At 36.2% G+C, this 20,928-nt stretch overlaps 1 protein-coding gene across 1 annotated transcript in view; it reads right to left on the bottom strand.

Annotated features, from left to right (window-relative positions):
* Window positions 1–633: 633 nt before the first annotated feature.
* METTL15 (methyltransferase like 15) overlaps window positions 634–20,928 on the bottom strand; it is a 224,790-nt gene continuing 204,495 nt past the window's right edge. Inside the window, exon 6 of the mRNA XM_040257759.1 lies at window positions 634–3,714. Within this exon, the coding sequence (XP_040113693.1) occupies window positions 3,269–3,714 (446 nt within the window). The 3' untranslated portion in view covers window positions 634–3,268. The remainder of the gene's footprint in view (window positions 3,715–20,928) is intronic.

The raw sequence follows: 20,928 nt of genomic DNA, 5'->3' as shown, positions 1-20,928 counted from the left end.
AGTGAGGCATACTGTATTTTTTTATAAACTATTGGTTGTAATATAATAAATAGTTCAATATAAATGAATTTAAGCACAAACCATATATCACATATTACATGAAATAGAAAAATATTGATATTATTAGTGTCTTCTCCCGAAATTACCCTAGAAATTTCAAAGATTACATAATAACCAACATACAATTGTCAAAGCAAAATGAACATATAAAATAGGAGTATCAGCTAAAAATTGTATGTAGTTATTAAATTTCATTTCTTAATGAGCAATTATTAAAACGGTTAAGAACGGATGTCCTACACAACAGGATCCATGGTATATAATATGACTGGCAGAGGCAGTCAATAGAAAGATTCAGAAATGCAAAACAACTGCTTGTTTTATATAATTTATATTTTATTGGAAAAGCAATGTACATTCATTTTAATAATCTGTTTTTATTTTATATATGTACTGTTTAAATTCCCCAAAGTCACTGTCCATTGTTAATCATTTGAAACTCATTCATATATTTGATTATTCATCCTACAACTAAGAGGAAGGTAAGAATGATTGATGCAAATGGCTTAATTATAAAAAATAGATCATGTGTTTTTATACTATAATATTTTGAAGCTGATTTTGTGTTTATTGATGCAGGATTTTTTTCATGCATATTATTCAAGATTTGTTTTTTTTTTTGGTCAGAGTACCAGTTTCTTAAGGCTGCCATAATAAACCACCATAGATTGGCCAGCAGAAGATAGCAGAAATTTATTCTCTAACTGTTCTGGAGGTTGAAAGTCTGAAACCAAGGTTTCAGCAGTTATTAATACCTACTAAAGTTCCTGAGGGAGAGTCTACTCCATGCTTCTCTCTTAGCTTCTTATGGTTGCCAGCAATTCTTGGTGTCCCCTGGCTTGCAGATACATCACTTCAGTCTCTGCCTTTGTCTTCATGTGGCATTCTCCCCTGTGTTTCTGTCTTTCTCCTTTTCTTATAAGGACACAGACATATGGAGTTAAGGGCCTTCTCTGCTCCAGTATTACATCTTAACTGTTAACATCTGTAATAGCCGAATTTCCAAATAAGGTCACCTTAGGAGGTTTCGGAAAGGACATGAATTTTGGAAGGATGTCATCCAACCCAGTCAGTGCAGGCAGTTTCCAGTTAACATTAATGAAAAAGTTTCCATGTTATATAACATCCAAACATGATTGATGACATAGGTGAATCATTCCTGAGTATTACATGCAATCTTTTGTATTCTAATCACATACTCAGATGGGTAACTACCTTTGGGAATCATTCTCATTCACAAATATGACTTACATACAAAGAGGAACTTACAAAATTCTTTAGGAAGGATTCAGAGGATTAAGCTAGGTACATTCATTTCTAATATGAGCACATCATTCCCTAGAATATTTTCTTATTCTGATTTCACCGCCGAATTCTTCAGATTTGAACGTGCATGTGTACTCAGTCTCTTAGTCATGTCCAACTCTTTGCAGTCTCCTGGACTGTGGCCCGCCAGGGTCCTCTGCCCATGGAATTTTCCAGGCAAGAATACTGGAGTGAGTTACCATTTCCTACTACAGGGGAATCTTCCTGACCCCAGGGATCAAACCCATGTCTCTTGTGTCTCCTGTGTTGGCAGGTGGTTCTTTACCACTGTGCCACCTGGGACATCCTCAGGTTTGAGCAGTCTGTAAATTAAAAGTGGTCAACAAACTTGGGAACTAAAGTTAACTATTACAGAGGTAGATAAAGTAAGTCTGAGATACATGTAAGTTTTTAATTCTTATCTTTCGCCCATCTAATTATGTTGATATTTTATTCACTGGATTCGCCAACTTAAGCTCTGTAATCATAATTGATAAAATGAATTTTCCCTGTATTTGAATGAATAGTTTACTGAGCAAATTAACACTATAAATATGACTTCAAGGGGAACTACTTAAGAAAATAATCATTGACATGTCCCTTTAATCAACACGCCCATGTATCCTATGATTAATTATCTCTTATTCATTCTTTGAGTCATAAATCAAGTACCATGTCGTCAGTGATGGGATTTCATTGCTATTGGATGTATTTATGGTATTTTATGGAGCCTGGTATGCTACAGTCCATGGGGTTGCAAAGAGTTGGACATGACCGAGTGACTAAACACAGCACAGCACAGCATACTACATCTATACAGCCCTTACCACTTTGACGATTTTATATTAATTTTTGTGATTAGTTAACTACCATTGCTCTTCTTTGCTAGACTGTAAGTGAGTGTATTTTACTCACTTTTGTTTCTTTGCCTATTTCAGTACTTGCATCATAACTGAATAAATCAGAAATGCATACTTACGTATAAAAAGTAATGTGAATTATGAATTATTTTCAACAATTTGTTAAAGAATCCTTTACCATGTGAACTCCGTAAATAAGAACATTAAGAGCACACTGATTTTAGTATCTGGAATAGATGATAAACTTTTCCATTTCAATAGACTTTGACTATTTTGAATAGCTCAGTTTAAAAATGAAGGATTCAAATGTAAGAGATTTTACTATTTATCAAAAGTATTCTGGGGTAATACTATAATAAACACAATTGAATTCAAATATAAGTTTTATGAAACATCCTCTGTGAAGGCTATCAGAGCAATTCTACATTTTTAGTTGTAATATATGAAAACATGGCACACATCATACTGAAAAATCTCTTTAAAACAATGACACTATAATTCAGTATTTAAATTTATCAGTGTAACACATTTTTAAAATAGTAATACCTGTATTTGAGAAAGCTATCCCCAAGAAGAAAAATTAAAATAAATTCCATGATCATTATTAACTATTTGAATCATAGACAGTCTATTGTAAATCTGAATATCTAAATTCATAAATTTGGGCATGCAGATATAATTATAATCTCTCTTTTCACAACTTGACTTTACATACACATATTCTCCTCTTCTTTTAAAAAATTTCCTGGTTAAAGAAAGGATTGAACCAGAATTTAACCGTTTCAAAAGTCAAATATATTGCTAAGATAAACATACTTTTTCAGTTTTGAGGTACTGCTGCTCCTTGAATTGAGCTTTCTACATCATGTTAATATTTTTTACATTTTCTTTTTGAGGGCAAAAAGAGCTAAATACCCGCTAGATCCACACATATATAGTTATACAACTTCATATATCCCACACTTTCTTACATCAGGTTGTCCAGGAATATCGCATGAGAAACTGTGAGGAAAATCTTGAAGGATTAGATGATGAAAACTTTCTCATAATTTGATAGCTGCTCTAAGCTTGGCAGAGCGTCCTCTGGGGTTATCCTGTACATCTTGATCTTCTGGAGTAAGTACCTTCTTGTGCATCAATTTCCACATTAAAGGGGCCTTTCGTGTAGAGACACCTTCCTTGTTTTCCTGATATGAATCCAACTGTGATTTTCGTATCACCTTCTGTCTAGCACTTAGGTTAAACCTTTCTGTCATGCTTATCCCAAGCAGGAATCGTTTGATGATGCGATCCTCCAGTGAATGGAAGGAGAGGGCAACGAGGTGACCACCAGGTCTCAGAAACTTCTGAGCTGTCTTCAGTCCTGTGTAAAGTTCATTGAGCTCATTGTTCACAAATATGCGAAAAGCTTGAAAAGTCTTTGTAGCAATATGGGTGGATCGCTGTAGCAAATCTTTTCGTGCATAAAGAGCAGAGGGAGGAAATGCACCTACAGACAGATTTTGTAAAAACAAGAAAAGAGGACAAATGGGTGACATTAATATTTTCGACTATAAAGTTACTGGGTTGTGTTTTATATATACTTAAGGAATTGTTTCCTTAGAAAATTGTGTCATTTCATCCATATTTCTCCATTTTATTTCCAAGCATTCCATCAAATTCAGCCAGAAAATAGTAAGAGAGAGAAAGGGGCTGAATAACTTGGTTTACGTGAGATACCAATAAAATTCCAAGACAAGGAATTTGCACCATCTACGTTGGGCCGCCGGTGCCACTTGAATATCGGAAGTTGCCCCTCCTTGGGCTCCTTCTAGTGTGGACTTGAAAACCGGGGCAAATAAGTAGACTTGGAGGGCACTCACGCTCCAGATGGGAATTCAGCCAGAAAAACGGGGAGCAGAAAAGGACAACATGAGGGAATCAGCCGTTCCGGAAACTGATCCAATTTCTTTATTTTGGGGTTTGCTTATATACCTTTTGTTACACATAGGGATGAATACAGAATCACGCGGGGGTCTTAGGGATATTACATCATCTTCTGGCCATGAGTGAGACCTGCTGACATTCTATGATCCTTTCTTTCTGATAACCAAAAACCTTATTTCTTACACCAGGCACTACCCTCCAGATAAAGTTGCATTCCTATAGGGTGAGGGTGTAGTGAGTTACAATCAAGAAAGGGATTTATTTAACCCAAGGTTAACAGGATTAATCCTAAAGGTTAATACTTATTTCTCCTATATGTTTAAAGGTTAATACTTATTTCTCCTATATGTTAGTTATATTCATTATACGGGCAGGGAATATGGAGATTTAGCAGCAAACATCAGCCCAACAAATGAAAATCCATTTACCAATGTTCCCCTTAAGATCTATTTAGTCTTAAGATAGTGATAAAGTTACATTTTTACATAACAAGGACACAGTGATTTATAATAAAGCAGTGATCTATTACAAAAGAGAAAATTCATTAACTCAAAAAGTCTAGTATTGCTAACATCAAAAACTACTATATTTCCTTTTCTATAATCCAAATACATTGATTAATATATTCCCAGGTGCCTAAGGATATGGAGGCAATCATTGACTCAATGAGAAGAAAAAGCCCTATGCTAATTAAGACTCTCAAAATACTCCAAAACTCTCTGTGCTGTTTGTGGTTAAGAGGTAGTAAACAATCATGTGGCAGGAGTATGGATAATCCTGTCACACAAGCTAGTCTGTCAGCAGAGAGGTTTGACCTGAGACATCCTTGTCCCACCCAGGGCAGGGAATTAGCAGCAATTATTGGCACAACAAATGAAAAACCCTTCACCAATATAATTCCTAACCAACCCACTATACTGATAGAAAATTTCTAACTCCCCAAAAGAATTTGCCTTTTGTAAGTCTAAAACATCTCATGCCTCTCAGATTGGGAGGCTGTAAACAATCACATGTGGCTGGACGAACCTATACCGGTGGGCTAGATAACCTTCAGAGGAGTCTGTAAGCTGAAACACTATTATCACGCCCAGGAATTTTTATTGCCTTGGAGCTGCACGTTTACTCCTCCGAGAGAAATGGTTATGGGGGAGAGCCCCCCGTAAAGTCAGAGGCATAGGTGAGAGCATAAAACAGACTCTGGTTTTGGGGTTAGATGCTCGGGAACAGGGGGTTTCCTGAGGCTTGATCACGCCTTTGAGTATGCCAAGCCTCCTTCCTCATGACCTTTGCCATGGGCGGAGTTCCTCACACTGGTTCCTGGCAAGTAACATCTTTCAGAACTCTTAAGGCTAACTGGAGTCAAACAAGAACAGAGAAAGACAAAAGGCTGAACAAATATTTGAAGAAATAATAATGAAAAACTTACTAAGTTTGATGAAAAATGTTAACTCAGCTGAAAAAGTTCAATGATTGATCTCAAATAGAATAAACACAGAAAATTGACCTAGACACATCATAATTAAACTACTACAAGCTGAAGATAGTAAGAAAAACTTTGAATACAACAAAGAAAAAAAAATACTGAAACAAAACTCAAATTGTTGAGGGAAAAAAAAAGCTGTCTTCCAAGAAAACTATTTTAAAGCCATTTTTCAAAAATTAAGGTTCAAAGATATTCCAAATGAATTTTAAAAATGAGAGTTCATTGCTAACAGCTTTAAATTCAAGAAATTCAAAAGCCAATACTTCAGTTTGAAATAACATCAGGTGAAGACTTAGAGAGAAGATAATGAAAATATGAGTGATATATGAAGATAAGAAATACGTTTAATTTCTTAAAAGACAGGACTATCTGTCATTCTTAATTTCATTAAAAGTCAGGACTCTAAGTAAAATTATAACAATATTCTAGGGTTTGTTTATAATATAGATATAAATATATTATATATGATAGCAGTAGCACAAAGGATGCACAGAGTACATAAATGAAACTACACTATCACAAGGTTCTTGTATTTTACGGGAATTTAAAGTTGCATATTGTGGTCTCTAAAACACTCAATAAAAATAATGCAAAGAAATAAAGCCAATAAATTAATAGAGAATAAAAATAATCCACAACATATTTTAACATAAAAGAAGGGAGAAAAACAGGAAAATAAAAATGAGGCAAAGAGAAAGCAAAGAGGAAAAATGGAAGACAATATATCCAAATATAAAAATCATCATATTAAATATAAATGTACTAAACATGAATAAAAATGTAGAGACTGTATGACTGAAAACTAGCAAGACCTAATTATACACTGTCATTGTCAAGACCTAATTATACATTATACCTAATTAATTATATAATTATACATTATAGAAATATACATTAAATTTAAAAATACAAATAAAAATAAGCAAATAACTGTGAAAAAGTATATCATGTAGAGAGTAAGCATAAAAAAGCCCAAGAGACTATATTACCATTAGACAAATAAACTTCTAAAATGGAGAATTGCTGTGCTGTGCTGTGCTGTGCTTAGTTGCCCAGTTGTGTCTGGGCATGAAGTCCAATAGACTGTGTCACTAGTCTGACTCTTTGTGACCCCATGGACTGTAGCCCACCAGGTTCCTCTGTCTATGGGGATTCTCCAGGCAAGAATACTGGAGTGGGTTGCCATGCCCTCTTCCAGGGGATCTTCCCAATCCAGGGATCAAACCCAAGTCTCTGCATTGCAGGCAGATTCTTTACCATCTAAGCCACCAGGGAGAATTGTTAGACCCCAAAATAAACATTTCCTATGGAGAAGATAATCAAGATAGGAGTAAGATACAATTACAAAAGCATATGTGCCAAATAACATAGTTCCAAAATTTTACACCTCTCAGAAAAATGACCCACATTTATATATGCAATTGTATTTTGACCAAATGCCAAGTTAATTCAATGTAGAAAGAACAGATTTTCAATGAAAGTGATTATATGTACAAAATAAAATGAACTTCAACCCTTACACCTCACCATACACAAAACTTAATTCAAAATGGATCATGAACCTAAGAGCAAATACTAAAACCATAAAATATACATCTGACAAAACTCTCTTATTCACATATAAGGGAATCTCACAATTTAATAATAATACATATTTTAGTAATCTGTAACTCTGGTAATAAAGTGCATTAAAACACATCTGATTAATCATTTTAGGAAACTGGATTAGAGAGGGGACAAATAATATTTTATATGTATCTCAGAGTTGAGAACCTGGCAATCTGACATTAACCAAATCAGTGTTATCTGTTCACTTTTCCCTCCACAAAATCTACTTCATTGAAAGGCTGGAAAATATTAGATACTAGGGAATTTATCTTCCAACAACCAAGTCTCTCAAAAACAAAAGTCAAAGTTGAGGAGGGAGTTCAACTTCTTTCCCTTTGATATTCAATTTCTCCAACTTCCAGCACAAGAGTTTTAGTCACTGGGCAATGTGTTTCACAACATTCTAAGGATCTCAACAAACATGCATGACTTAGAACTTGAACTTAGAGAATACTTCAGGAAGGCTGCATTCCTGAAGACCTTAAGTGATTCAAACCTTGTCGAATTCAACACTAAGTTTTTCAAAGGGGAAATGTAACATAAAATATGTTTTAATGTACATGGATTTTAATGTAAAGTAGGAGGCAAACATTCATGGAACACATGGATCAATAAATACTGTAATATATTTCTGCTTCAAGGCTTAAGTTTTTTTTTTTTTCTTAGCATCTCTAATATTTTGTAGAAATTAAACTATGGCTCAACATGGTAACTGCTTAGCTTTCCTTGTATTTTATCACATTTTAAAGATAAATATTTGAGGATGTGGTTTTTTTAACATAGCCCACTGAATTAACCAGGCCTAGACATGTGTTAACTAAATAAAGGAAATGACAGAAAAGGAGAAAGCTTAATTAATACTCTGTTGATATTATCATTAGATATATTTTTGAAAACTAATAAAAATAGGAAATGCTAAAATAATGAAGTATGACTGAAATCTCCATGAAAGTGAAAGTTGCTTGGTTGTATCCAACTCTTTGAATTCTCCAGGCCAGAATATTGGGATGGGTAGTGGTTCCCTTCTCCAGGGGATATTCCCAACCCAGGGATCGAACCCAGGTCTCCCGCATTGCAGGCTGATTCTTTACCAGCTGAGCCACAAGGGAAGCCCAAGAAAACTGGAGTAGGTTCCAGCATTGATTCATTTGATATGAAAAAATATGGTAGGCATTTTTCTTTACCAGCTAAAATGGCAACTTCCTGTATCATAATTATAGTTTACAATTCATGTAGCCAGCTAGATATAGAACTATGAGATTCCTATTTTAATTGAAGAAATCTGTTTTTATTTCAAAGTATTCAGATAAAATGACTTTATTAATATATTATGCAACCTCAAGTTTATATAATTCATGTTCACATTAAGTTCATTCACCCTACATATGAATCTGGAGCTCACAAATTAACACCAATGTAACCAGATAAGCTTGTTTTTATAAGGTCTAATTAGGCCTTGTCACTATCAGATCATGGAGAAACAAAATAAGAGCTTTCATTTATATTTAGGAATGGATGATCCTGAAGATAATAGGAAAAATAGATTTCATGAAGCTTTCCTTCTGGTGTTTACTTCTGCATAGGGAATTCTAACCTGGACTATGTCCACTGGGTTTCCTGAGTAGGATTCCTAGGAGCGGTCCTGTCAGCCTCCCCAAGTTGCATTTTTAGGGAGATGACAAGGGACTGCAATGGACGATGTGTGGTTTTGTGGAGCTTTTTAGTGCTGCTCTGGGGATCAAAGACACTATATCCTCTCTTCCTTTATACTGGCACTTTTGTGTCTGTAATTATGGGAAGAGAGGCTAATGATGCAGATTGTGTAAAATGAAATAAAAAAGAAACAAAAGTGTATAAAATACAATATGGTAATGGAAATTAAAACAGTAAAAACAAAACATCAACTGTTAATGTTACAAACAGACAAAAATATAAGAAAAGACAATCCTACTATCAAGAATTAAACAAGGTTCTTTGTCTGAATTGGAAAGTTAAAGGACAATCAGTAAATGTCCTGTGCTTCTGAGGTAGCGAAAGTGATTTCCTTGTGAGAGTCACTAATCAAAGAGTAACTCTGCTACAGAGTCCTCTTAAGTATGCATAGACTAGGTAGGAACAGTTGCCTACAAATAATCAGGAAAAAAGATTCAACAACTATATTAGAACCAAGGTCTACCTATGAGCTGGACTCTAATTCAGGCCATAGGAAGAAAAATATTAGCGATACCTGCTCCCTAACTCTGAGGAGCTGGCTGTTTTGCAATCCTTCTTCACTGCTTTCTCATCTCCCATATCCTGTTATCAGAAATAGAAACTGGTCTCTCTGTTTTTCCATTTCCTGAGTTTAATCACAGAGTCTTGTATGGCTAATTCATTTGATTAAGGCATAGAGCAGGTAACACAGAAAATATGGACTCAAGCACAATCTGGGTCATTTGGATTGGTACTGAGAGAAAATCTCCCTTTTCTATTTTATAGTCCATCAATGGATTCACTTAACACAAAGCCAATGTATGTTAGTTCTAAATTGGAAGAGGTGTGCTTACCCTTCATGGAGCACTTATCACACTACTGTAATTACTAGTTTACTTGTCTGTCTCACTCGACTCCAGTCTCCTTCTGAACAGGAATTATTTCATGTTAACTCTTATATTCCTCCTGCTTAATAGAGACACTTATGATTGCTAATCCTCACTGTACATCAGAGTCACCTGTGGAGCTTTTGAAAAAATAAAGATGCCTGGCTGAGGTCCACACCTATTGAATCAGTTTCAGGGGTTTATTACACAGGAATCAGTACTTTAAAAAAGCTTCAAAGAGGATTTTGATTTGCAGCCAAGATTAAAAACTACTGTAGTAAACACTTGGTAAATGTTTGTTAAAAAGATAATGAATAGATAATGAACAAAAAATATGGGCAAATGAATAAAAATCTAGGACCATAACTACAAACAGTTTTATTCACATCACTGGATGAATAAACAAAGAGTATAACATTCAGTCATATCAATAAGTGACTAAATAAAGAACATAATATTCCTAGAGAAAACATTATGAATAGAATTTTAATGATGTCGTGAGACAAATCCCATTCTATAACCCACTTTTTGGCCAAATGTGATTGTGGGTACTAAATTATGATTTTAATGGAAAAACTGAACTCTTACATTTGCTAAAATTTTCATTGTCTGAATACAACTGCATGCATATATTTAATGATATCTGATACAGACTGGGAATGTCCTTAATATTGTTTGCACATGCAGTGGATCACTTGCAAATAATTTGAAACTGAGGCCCTGCAAACATAAAGCCCTTTATTATCTGAAATGAGCAACTGTGCAGAGTGAACTTTATTTTTGCATATTTTCTTTTACAGATTAATATAAGACATGAGAATATCTTGGTAAGATTTGCAAATTTACTTAAAAATTTTCATTCAACACTCCCATAGTTTAAGTTCAAGATTTCCCCCCAAAATTAATGTATAAATATTATTGAGATTTTAAGTTAACTTTAATTCACTTAACATCTTTGAAATCCTAAACCACAAGTTTTCTCAATTTTTCAAAAGAGCAGAACTGTTTTCCTCCTAATACTTTAAAATAGCAAAATTATGTCAATAAAACAGACTACAAAAAGAAATTAAAAGCTAATATACATTTAATACCAAGTTCCAGATGTTCAACCTGGATTTAGAAAAGGCACAGGAACCAGAGATCAAATTGCCAACATCCACTGGATCATGGAAAAAGCACAAGAGTTCCAGAAAAATATCTACTTCTGCTTTATTGACTATGCCAAAGCCTTTGATTGTGTGGATCACAACAAACTCTGGAAAATTCTTAAAGAGATGGAAATATCAGACCACCTGAACTGCCTCTTGAGAAATCTGTATATAGATCAGGAAGCAACAGTTAGAACTGGACATGGAACAACAGACTGGTTCCAAATAGGAAAAGGAGTACGTCAAGGTTCCAACTCTCACATCCATACATGACTACTGGAAAAACCATAGCCTTGACTAGATGAACCTTTGTTGGGAAAGTAATGTCTCTGCTTTTTAATATGCTGTCTAGGTTTGTCATAACTTTCCCTCCAAGGAGTAAGCATCTTTCAATTTCATGGCTGCAGTCACCATCTGCAGTGATTTTGGAGCCCCCAAAAATAGTCTGACACTGTTTCCCCATCTATTTCCCGTGAAGTGAGGGGACCAGATGCCATGATCTTCGTTTTCTGAATGTTGAGCTTTAAGCCAACTTTTTCACTCTCCTCTTCCACTTTTATCAAGAGGCTCTTTAGTTCTTCACTTTCTGCCATAAGGGTGGTGTCATCTGCATATCTGAGGTGATTGATATTTCTCCTGGCAATCTTGATGCCAGCTTGTGCTTCATTCAGCCCAGCATTTCTCATGATCTACTCTTCATATAAGTTAAATAAGCAGGGTGACAATATACAGCCTTGACGTACTCCTTTTCCTATTTGGAACCAGTCTGTTGTTCCATGTCCAGTTCTAACTGTTGCTTCCTGACCTGCATACAGGTTTCTCAAGAGGCAGGTCAGGTCATCTGGTATTCCCATCTCTTTCAGAATTTTCCAGAGTTTATTGTGATCCACACAGTCAAAGGTTTTGGCATAGTCAATAGAGCAGAAACAGATGTTTTTCTGGAACTCTCTTGCTTTTTCGATGATCCAGCGGATGCTGGCAATTTGATATCTGGTTCTTCTTCTGCCTTTTCTAAATCCAGCTAGACCATCTGGAAGTTCACAGTTCATATATTGCTGAAGCCTGGTTTGGAGAATTTTGAGCATTATTTTGCTAGCCTGTGAGATGAGTGAAAAATACTTGTAACTAACTAAATGTGAACTTGTGATAATATGCCTGTAGAATTAGTTAGGTAAAAAACTGTTTATGCCCATCTAAATTTGAATAAATACTTCTAAATTTACTGTCTAAATATCAATAGATTGTGTCAATTTACTTCCACCAATAGTATTTGTGAGAGTCTTGCTCCCCACGTCCTCAATTAGTACTAGGCACTATTACTTTTTGTAACCTTGATCAGTCTGCTACTGCTGCTAAGTCGCTTCAGTCATGTCCGACTCTATGCGACCCCATAGATGGCAGCCCACCAGGCCTCCCCATCCCTGGGATTCTCCAGGCAAGAACACTGGAGTGTGTTGCCATTTCCTTCTCCAATGCATGAAAGTGAAAAGTGCAAGTGAAGTCGCTCAGTCGTGTGTGACTCTTAGCGACCCCATGGACTGTAGCCCACCAGGCTCCTCCGTCCATGGGATTTTCCAGGCAAGAGTACTGCAGTGGGGTGCCATTGTGACACCTTACAGCTGTTTTAATTTGCATTTCTTTTGCCATTAGTAGAAGTAGGAATCTTCTCAAATCTAATGACCATTTGATTTTCACTATGACGTCTGAACAAACTCTTAATGTGATGTTGCTTTTTTCTTTACTGATTTGGAAGAACTGCTTATAAAATAATGACATTAACCCTTTGCCTCTCTATTTAGTTGCAAAGAATGTTCCTGGATTGTGACTGTCTTTACAGTTTATGTATTTTTTTTCTATAGACTTTTCTTCATGTCTTTTAGATTATGTCAAGTTTAGGAAGGCTTTCCTTACTACAAGATTATAGCTATAATCAACTGTGTTTTTCTGGTTTTCTTTCTACATCTAAGTATTTGATACACAAGAAGGTGAAGTTTTAGTATAATATGAAGAAGAGATCTAACTTTATTTTTTAAAAACTATATAGCTAATAGCCCTGAAATAGCATATTATTTCCTTACTCATTTGAAGTACTGCTTTGATCAAATACTACATTTTTAGATACAAATAGATCTGCCTCTGGATTCTCAATTGTGTTTCACTGATGTATTTCTCTATTTTTCTGCTAATATCAGATTATTACTACTTTAAAAAGTTTTCCAGGATATTGGACTTTCAGGTAGAGTAAGTCCTTCTTCTCCATACCATTATCTTTCTTTTCAAAAATTTTATTGGTATTTTCACTTATTATTCCAAATTAAATTTAGAAATAATAAAGCATATAGTGATAAACACTTTGCTTGGAATTGCAGTAAATATCTAAACTGATTTGGATAAAATTTATATTATCATATCAAACAATCCATCTATGGAACATCGTGAAGTCGCTCAGTCGTGTCCAACTCTTTGCGACCCATGGACTGTAGCCCACCAAGCTCCTCCGTCCATGGGATTCTCCAGGCTAGAATACTGGAGTGGGTTGCCATTTCCTTCTCCAGGGGATCTTCCCGACCCAGGGATCAAAGCCAGGTCTCCCACATTGCAGGCAGACGCTTTAACCTCTGCACCACCAGGGAAGCCATGGAACATAGTATTTCCATTAATATTTTATATGTCCTTCATTAAATTTAAATAGTTGTCTTTACCTAAGTCATGGCCAGGCTATTTGTAAGTAGTGTGTTTACACATACACATTTTAATAATTCCTATGGAAAAGCATTAGAAATGATATTAGATGAAGATGACATGATGTAATAGAAATAGTGCTAAACTTGAGAAAGGAAAAACTAGGTTCAGTGATCAGATATTTTACATATTTCTGACTGTTTAATGTGGGGCAATAACGCAACTTCTGAGTTTGTTTCTCCATTAGAAGAGATGATAACACTTTTCACAGGATTATCCTAAAAATCAAGTAAAGAAAATACTCAGGAGCACCTAGTGCATACTTGGTATAAAGTAGTCACTTTATGAATGTGAAAGTGATTTCACACATTTATTTACTCTTCTCAGTTGTAAAATGGAGTGATGAGAGGATTTGATATGTTAATTTGAGGTTCCAAACTAATTTTACTTTCATCCTGAACTAATAGCAGAGTAGGTGGGATAGAGGGAAAACCCCTGAAGCATCTGAGTAATGCTTATTGGATTTAGGCATTAGACTAAAACATTTGGCATTTGAAGTTAAAATTTTCCTTATGTAAAAATTAATGGTACACTTCTAAGTTAACATATTATGGCATTCCAAGTGCATCAATTTTTTCCTCTGTTCTTTTTTTTATTACTGCCCTATTAATAGTTCTCATGGAACATTTTTATCTACAAGTTATCTGCTTTCTTAAGCATAGTTACTCAAAGATAAAGGAGGTGGTAGAGGAGTGGGAGAGGGAGGGAGTGGGAGGGAGGAGGACCTTGACTCTCATTTTTCAAGCTGCTGTGCTGGGGAGTAGTAATCTCATAAACTGTAGCATTTGCACCCCAACCAAACACCAAGGTGTCTGTTGTCTCACAAGTCTAAGAAACCCAGCACTAATTATACTCTTTTCTTGGAGATCCACAATACCCTCTAGCATGGTAAAGCTCTGAAGGTAACCATATAACTTTGTTTACCTAGGATGTCCAAACTTTTTGAAACAACTCTTAATTTTTAGTAACAACTATTTATTCCACAGACTTCCCTAGTGGCTCAGACGGTAAAGAATCTGCCTGCAATGTGGGAGACCAGGGTTCAATCCCTGGGTTGGGAAGATCCCCTGGAGGAGGGAATGGCAATCCACTCCAGTATTCTTGCCTGGAGAATTCTTATGAACAGAGTACCCTGGCAGGCTACAGTCCATGGGGTCACAAAGGGTTGGACATGACTGAATGACTAAGCACATCTATTCCACAGAACTCCTTTGCTGGGTAACACACTTGGGAAAATACTGAAAATAGGTTTTGTGTTAATCCTTTCTAAATATCTTAATTATGCTTTTAAATTCCTATAATAATTCTGAGAGGTAAGAAATAAATATCCCTATTGCCATTTAAAGGTGAAAGACAAAAGAGTTATGTGTATCTTTCCAAGTTCACAAGAGTCAAAAGAGAACTCAGGTCCTTTTTTAATCAGAAGTCCACTCCAACACTCCCTTTTTTGTAATACAGAATGAATCTAACTTGCCCAGAAGAAAGGCATAACATTTCTGGCTAGTTCATCTAAGAAACACATTCTGAAAAACCCAGATTAGCATTAATTCATCTTTAAAAATAACACCCTTTATTTTATTATATATGTAATTTTTAAAATTTCTTTAAAATGTTCTTGAGTTTTGAAATGTGCCCAAAACAATGTAACAATTTTAAGACTGTATATAACTAAACCATCTCATCTCCTTTTTCCTGATAAGCCTTTAAGGAAGTTAAGATTAAATCACATGGTTTAGAGTGATTTCCAGAAGCTCTGATTCCGTGTTTCTAGTGTTTTATATAACAACCTCATTTTCTGGGAGAAAATGAGTGTGGAATCTTTACTCTAAGCCTGAATAGCCTTTTACTGAGAGATGTTGTAATGGAACCCAAATCACTTTGCATCAAGTTGCAAGAGTTTGGCTTTCTCTCCACATTTCCCTTGGGGAGATGTGCATTGTCAAGACTAAAGACTGCGCATCTGGCAAAGGCAGCAACTGCCCAGGTTTCTTACCCTGGGAACGGTAATGAATACCTTTGGCTTTTGTCCTTTTTGTTCCATTGAAAATAATATATTGTTAGCTTAGGTTATTAGACTGTGCATTTTTCTGTTTTTCATCAGCTTTCTTGATAGTGAGTTTAAAAAAGAAACAGTTGCTACTGCTGCCATTATCAAAAGACTTTGGGGCAGGTACTGATTACAGTTTTTTTAAAAAATATTAATAATTTTATTAGTATATAGTATGATCAATAAAGTTAGTAAGATGAAAAAAAAAAAAAACAAGGAGGGAATAGTATTATTGTCTTAGTGGAGGAATCTGAGATATTTTTAGAGAGCTTATAATGTTATTGTATAAAGCCATATTTGATGTGATTACACGTTTTTGATTAAGAATCTAGACTCATCCAATGACGTACATATTGGGCTTTTCCTGACTCACCTGCTAGGAAGGGGGCCCTTTACAGTTGTTTTTATGTTCGAAAAATGAATGGTTAAAATTTTTCAGCTAAGCAAAATGAGGGTGGACAAGCTTGTGTATAATTAGGAATAAAGGGCTCAGGTGGCTAATATCTTGGGGAATTAAACCAAGATCCTTTAATTTTTTTTTTCTTTAAAGCTTCTTGAGAAATGGTGAAAGAAGACTGAAAGATTTTCCTATACATTTGTTAATATGCATTTCTTGTAAATACACAATTTTAGTGGTGACAAGGTAGTGTTCCTTGCTCTCATTCTCAGCCTACATTGACCTTTTCCCTCTTTTTACAGTTTTTCTGTGCATGTGTATGCTCAGTTGCTCAGTTGTGTCTGACTTTTTGCGACCCCATGGACTGTAGCCGTCAAGCTCCTCTGTCTATGGGATTTCTCAGGTAAGAACACTGGAATGGGTTAGCCATTTCCTTCACCTGGGGATCTTTCTGAACCAGGGAATGAACCTGCATCTCTTGCCCTGGCAAGTGGACTGTTTACCACTGAGCCACCTGGGAAGCCCACAGCTTATGTCTACTTATCCGTAATACTCATTAAAGTGCAATCTTCTCCAGAAAGTTTTTGTAGTGCCCTTATTAATATATATTTTTATCAAAAACATATATATATATTTTCATATATTTTTATTTTTATATATTTACTACTTATACTATTTACCTATTAACCCCTTCTAGGTTGTAAAAGGAGAAGGCAATGGCACCCCACTCCAGTACTCTTGCCTGGAAAATCCCATGGACAGAGGAGCCTGGTAGGCTGCAGTCTATGGGGTCGCTAAGAGTCGGACACAACTGAGCGACTTCACTTTCACTTTTCACTTTCATGCATTGGAGAAGGAAATGACAACCCACTCCAGTGTTTTTGCCTGGAGAATCGCAGGGACGGGGGAGCCTGGTGGGCTGCTGTCTATGGGGTCGCAGAGTTGGACACGACTGAAGTGACTTAGCAGCAGCAGAAGCAGGTTGTAAAAAGTCCAAAAACTTTTTGTATTTTCCTTATATCCCCAGGCCCAGGCTTAGGGCCTGGTGTATGGTAGGTGGCAAAGGGGAAACTCCACTAAATAAGAAATAATCTTCCAGTCCCAAAGATCAAGATATACCATAAATGGTATGCTGAAGGTAGACATTCATAAAATCCCTGAAATCTTTGTAAGACGTTGTATATACATGCAGATGTATGTGGAAATACTCCAGGGTTTCTATCAAAGGCTCAAATATACCAGTGACTCCAAAGTAGGCAAATTCTTGGTGAAAACATATTGAGGATACTGGGTTTTTAGCTTACAACTTACCACTTTTAATAATACCACCAAATAATCCTTTGCATTTATCTAGTTTTGGTTTGTTACATTTTCCTTTAACTCCAGGAATATCACCACTTAGCACCACCAGAAGCGTTGTTAAAAATCCCTTTTATGCATGACAGCAGACATTGGAAACTACAGCAGTGAATATTCAGTCTTCCTCTGACTCACAAGGAATTTCATATTAAAAGTAAGAGAAAACCTTGCTTAGTAACAGGCTGCACAACGTATAATAATAGAACACAATTTGTATGTGGAAGTGGTAAGATAGATTTCATTCATAAAAAAACACCATGCTTCTGGCTAGATAAATGACTTGAGGTCCTAGAGAAAAATTATCACTTTTAGTTCTGGGATACCCTTATGCTACTTATACTTTTTAAAATTTGATACATTCACATGTTCAAATGTATTGAGATTTTTAAGCTTGTGAATGAAATTAACAATGTGCTGTGGTTGTCAACGTGATGCATTGCAATTCCCCCTGAGTGGTAGGGTTTGGAAATTAATTCAGCTCTTGCACCTGTTTGCCAGCATTCATCTGTTGAATTTCCATCACATTTAATAAGTCTCTGTGACGCAACTCGTGTCCTTTTGCCTGGGCTCCTTTAATATAGTGTTAAATTCTCACTCATCTGAAATTTAAGTAATATTACAAATTTGAAATTGTTAATTAAAATCTGTGAACCTCAGTGGTTCTGGATAAAATTGGCTTTACTCAGTGAGGTTCTTTTGAAACTTCTGCAGAGGCTCATCTAATCCCCAACTCCTACTAGGTTAAATCTGATGACAACATGATCTCACTATGGGTGGTGGAGTCTTACAAATCCTCATACAATTGGGAAAAAAAGTTATAGGCTTGAACAAAAAAGGTAACAAGGAACATTACCCACTGAGATGAAATAAAAGAGATGGCTCAGAATTAATTTAAAAGAATATCAATTGCTTGAGACACAGACATAGAGAACAGACTTGTAGACACAGTAGGAGAAGGAAAGGACGGGATAAATTGAGAGAGTAGCATGGAAACATATATGTTACCATATGTAAAATAGATAGCCAGTGGGAATTTGCTATGTGATAGGGAGCTCAACCCAGTGCTCTGTGACAACCTAGAGGGGTGGGATGGGGTAAGAGATGGGAGGGAGATTCAAGAAGGAAGAAACATATGTATACCTGTGGCTGGTTCATGTTGATGTATGATAGAAACTAGCACAATATTGTAAGGCAATTCAGTTCATTTCAGTTCAGTTCAGTCGCTCAGTCGTGTCCGACTCTTTGCGATCCCATGAATCGCAGCACGCCAGGCCTCCCTGTCCATCACCATCTCCCAAAGTTCACTCAGACTCATGTCCATCGAGTCCATGATGCCATCCAGCCATCTCATCCTCTGTTGTCCCCTTCTCCTCCTACCCCCAGTCCCTCCCAGCATCAGGGTCTTTTCCAATGAGTCAACTCGTCACATGAGGTGGCCAAAGTACTGGAGTTTCAGCTTCAGCATCATGCCCTCCAAAGAAATCCCAGGGCTGATTTCCTTCAAAATGGATTGGTTGTATCTCCTTGCAGTCCAAGGGACTCTCAAGAATCTTCTCCAACACCACAGTACAAAAGCATCAATTCTTCGGCGCTCAGCTTTCTTCACAGTCCAACTCTCACATCCATACATGACCACTGGAAAAATCATAGCCTTGACTAGATGGACGTTTGTTGGCAAATTAATGTCTCTGCTTTTCAACATGCTATCTAGGTTGGTCATACCTTTTCTTCCAAGGAGTAAGCGTCTTTTAATTTCATGGCTGCAGTCACCATCTACAGTGATTTTGAAGCCCCCAAAAATAAAGTATGACACTGTTTCCACTGTTTCCCCATTTATTTCCCATGAAGTGATGGGACCAGATGCCATGGTCTTCGTTTTCTGAATGCTGAGCTTTATGCCAACTTTTTCACTCTCCTCTTTTACTTTCATCAAGAGGATTTTTAGTTCCTCTTCACTTTCTGCCATAAGGATGGTGTCATCTGCATATCTGAGGTTATTGATATTTCTCCCGGAGATCTTGATTCCAGCTTGTGCTTCTTCCAGCCCAGCGTTTCTCATGATGTACTCTGCATAGAAGTTAAATAAGCAAGGTGACAATATACAGCCTTGACGTATTCCTTTTTCTATTTGGAACCAGTCTGTTTTTCCATGTCCAGTTCTAACTGTTGCTTCCTGACCTGCATATAGGTTTTTCAAGAGGCAGGTCAGGTGGTCTGGTATTCCCATCTCTTTCAGAATTTTCCAGTTTATTGTGATCCACAGAGTCAAAGGCATTGACGTAGTCAATAAAGCAGAAATAGATGTTTTTCTGGAACTCTCTTGCTTTTTCCATGATACAGAGGATGTTGGCAATTTGATCTCTGGTTCCTCTGCCTTTTCTAAAATCAGCTTGAATATCTGGAAGTTCACGGTTCACGTATTGCTATCACAGTAATCCAAGTCTATGCCCCAACCAGTAACGCTGAAAAGGCTGAAGTTGAACGGTTCTATGAAGACCTACAAGACCTTTTAGAGCTAACACCCAAAAAAAGATGTCCTTTTCATTATAGGGGACTGGAATGCAAAAGTAGGAAGTCAAGAAACACCTGGAGTAACAGGCAAATTTGGCTTGGAATGCGGAATGAAGCAGGGCAAAGACTAATAGAGTTTTGCCAAGAAAATGCACTGGTCATAGCAAACACCCTCTTCCAACAACACAAGAAAAGACTCTACACATGGACATCACCAGATGATCAACACTGAAATCAGATTGATAATACTCTTCACAGCCAAAGAGGGAGAAGCTCTATACAGTCAACAAAAACAAGACCAGGAGCTGACTGTGGCTCAGGTCATGAACTCCTTATTGCCAAATTCAGACATAAATTGAAGAAAATAGGGAAAACCACTAGACCATTCAGGAATGACCTAAATCAAATCCCTTATGATTATACAGTGGAAGTAAGGCAATTAGCCTCCAATAAAAAAAATTTTTTTAAAGAATATCAAATTAAAGGATGGATATTTTCACACATTATTTTTCAATAAAACTAATTCTATCCTACCTATGTCTTAAGATATTTAGCACAGATGGGATAACTTAAACTGAATCATGATTCCTATCATTTACTTAGATAGTCAATATTAAATTTACTTATTGTATCTTCAAGCCAGGGTTGAGGACTATTTGCCAGATCCTGTGAACACAAAGCAGAAGTCTACACAGGAGTTCTAGCATATTAAAGACCCATAATAAGATTCTTCATCTGAACTTTAGGAGTAGTCTATAGGGCAAGCAGTACTACTCTGATTTGAGCTGGACACATTTCGCAGACTTGGGAGATGGTGGCAGGAAAAGATATTTGACAATGCCCTCTTTTTCTTATGAGGTCAGTATATATGCATAATTAATCCTCATGCTCCAAGGTAAAGTT

Source organism: Oryx dammah, unplaced genomic scaffold (assembly GCF_014754425.2).
Source record: "Oryx dammah isolate SB20612 unplaced genomic scaffold, SCBI_Odam_1.1 HiC_scaffold_17, whole genome shotgun sequence".
Lineage (NCBI taxonomy): Eukaryota > Metazoa > Chordata > Mammalia > Artiodactyla > Bovidae > Oryx > Oryx dammah.
This window is presented reverse-complemented; position numbering and strand designations above follow the sequence as displayed.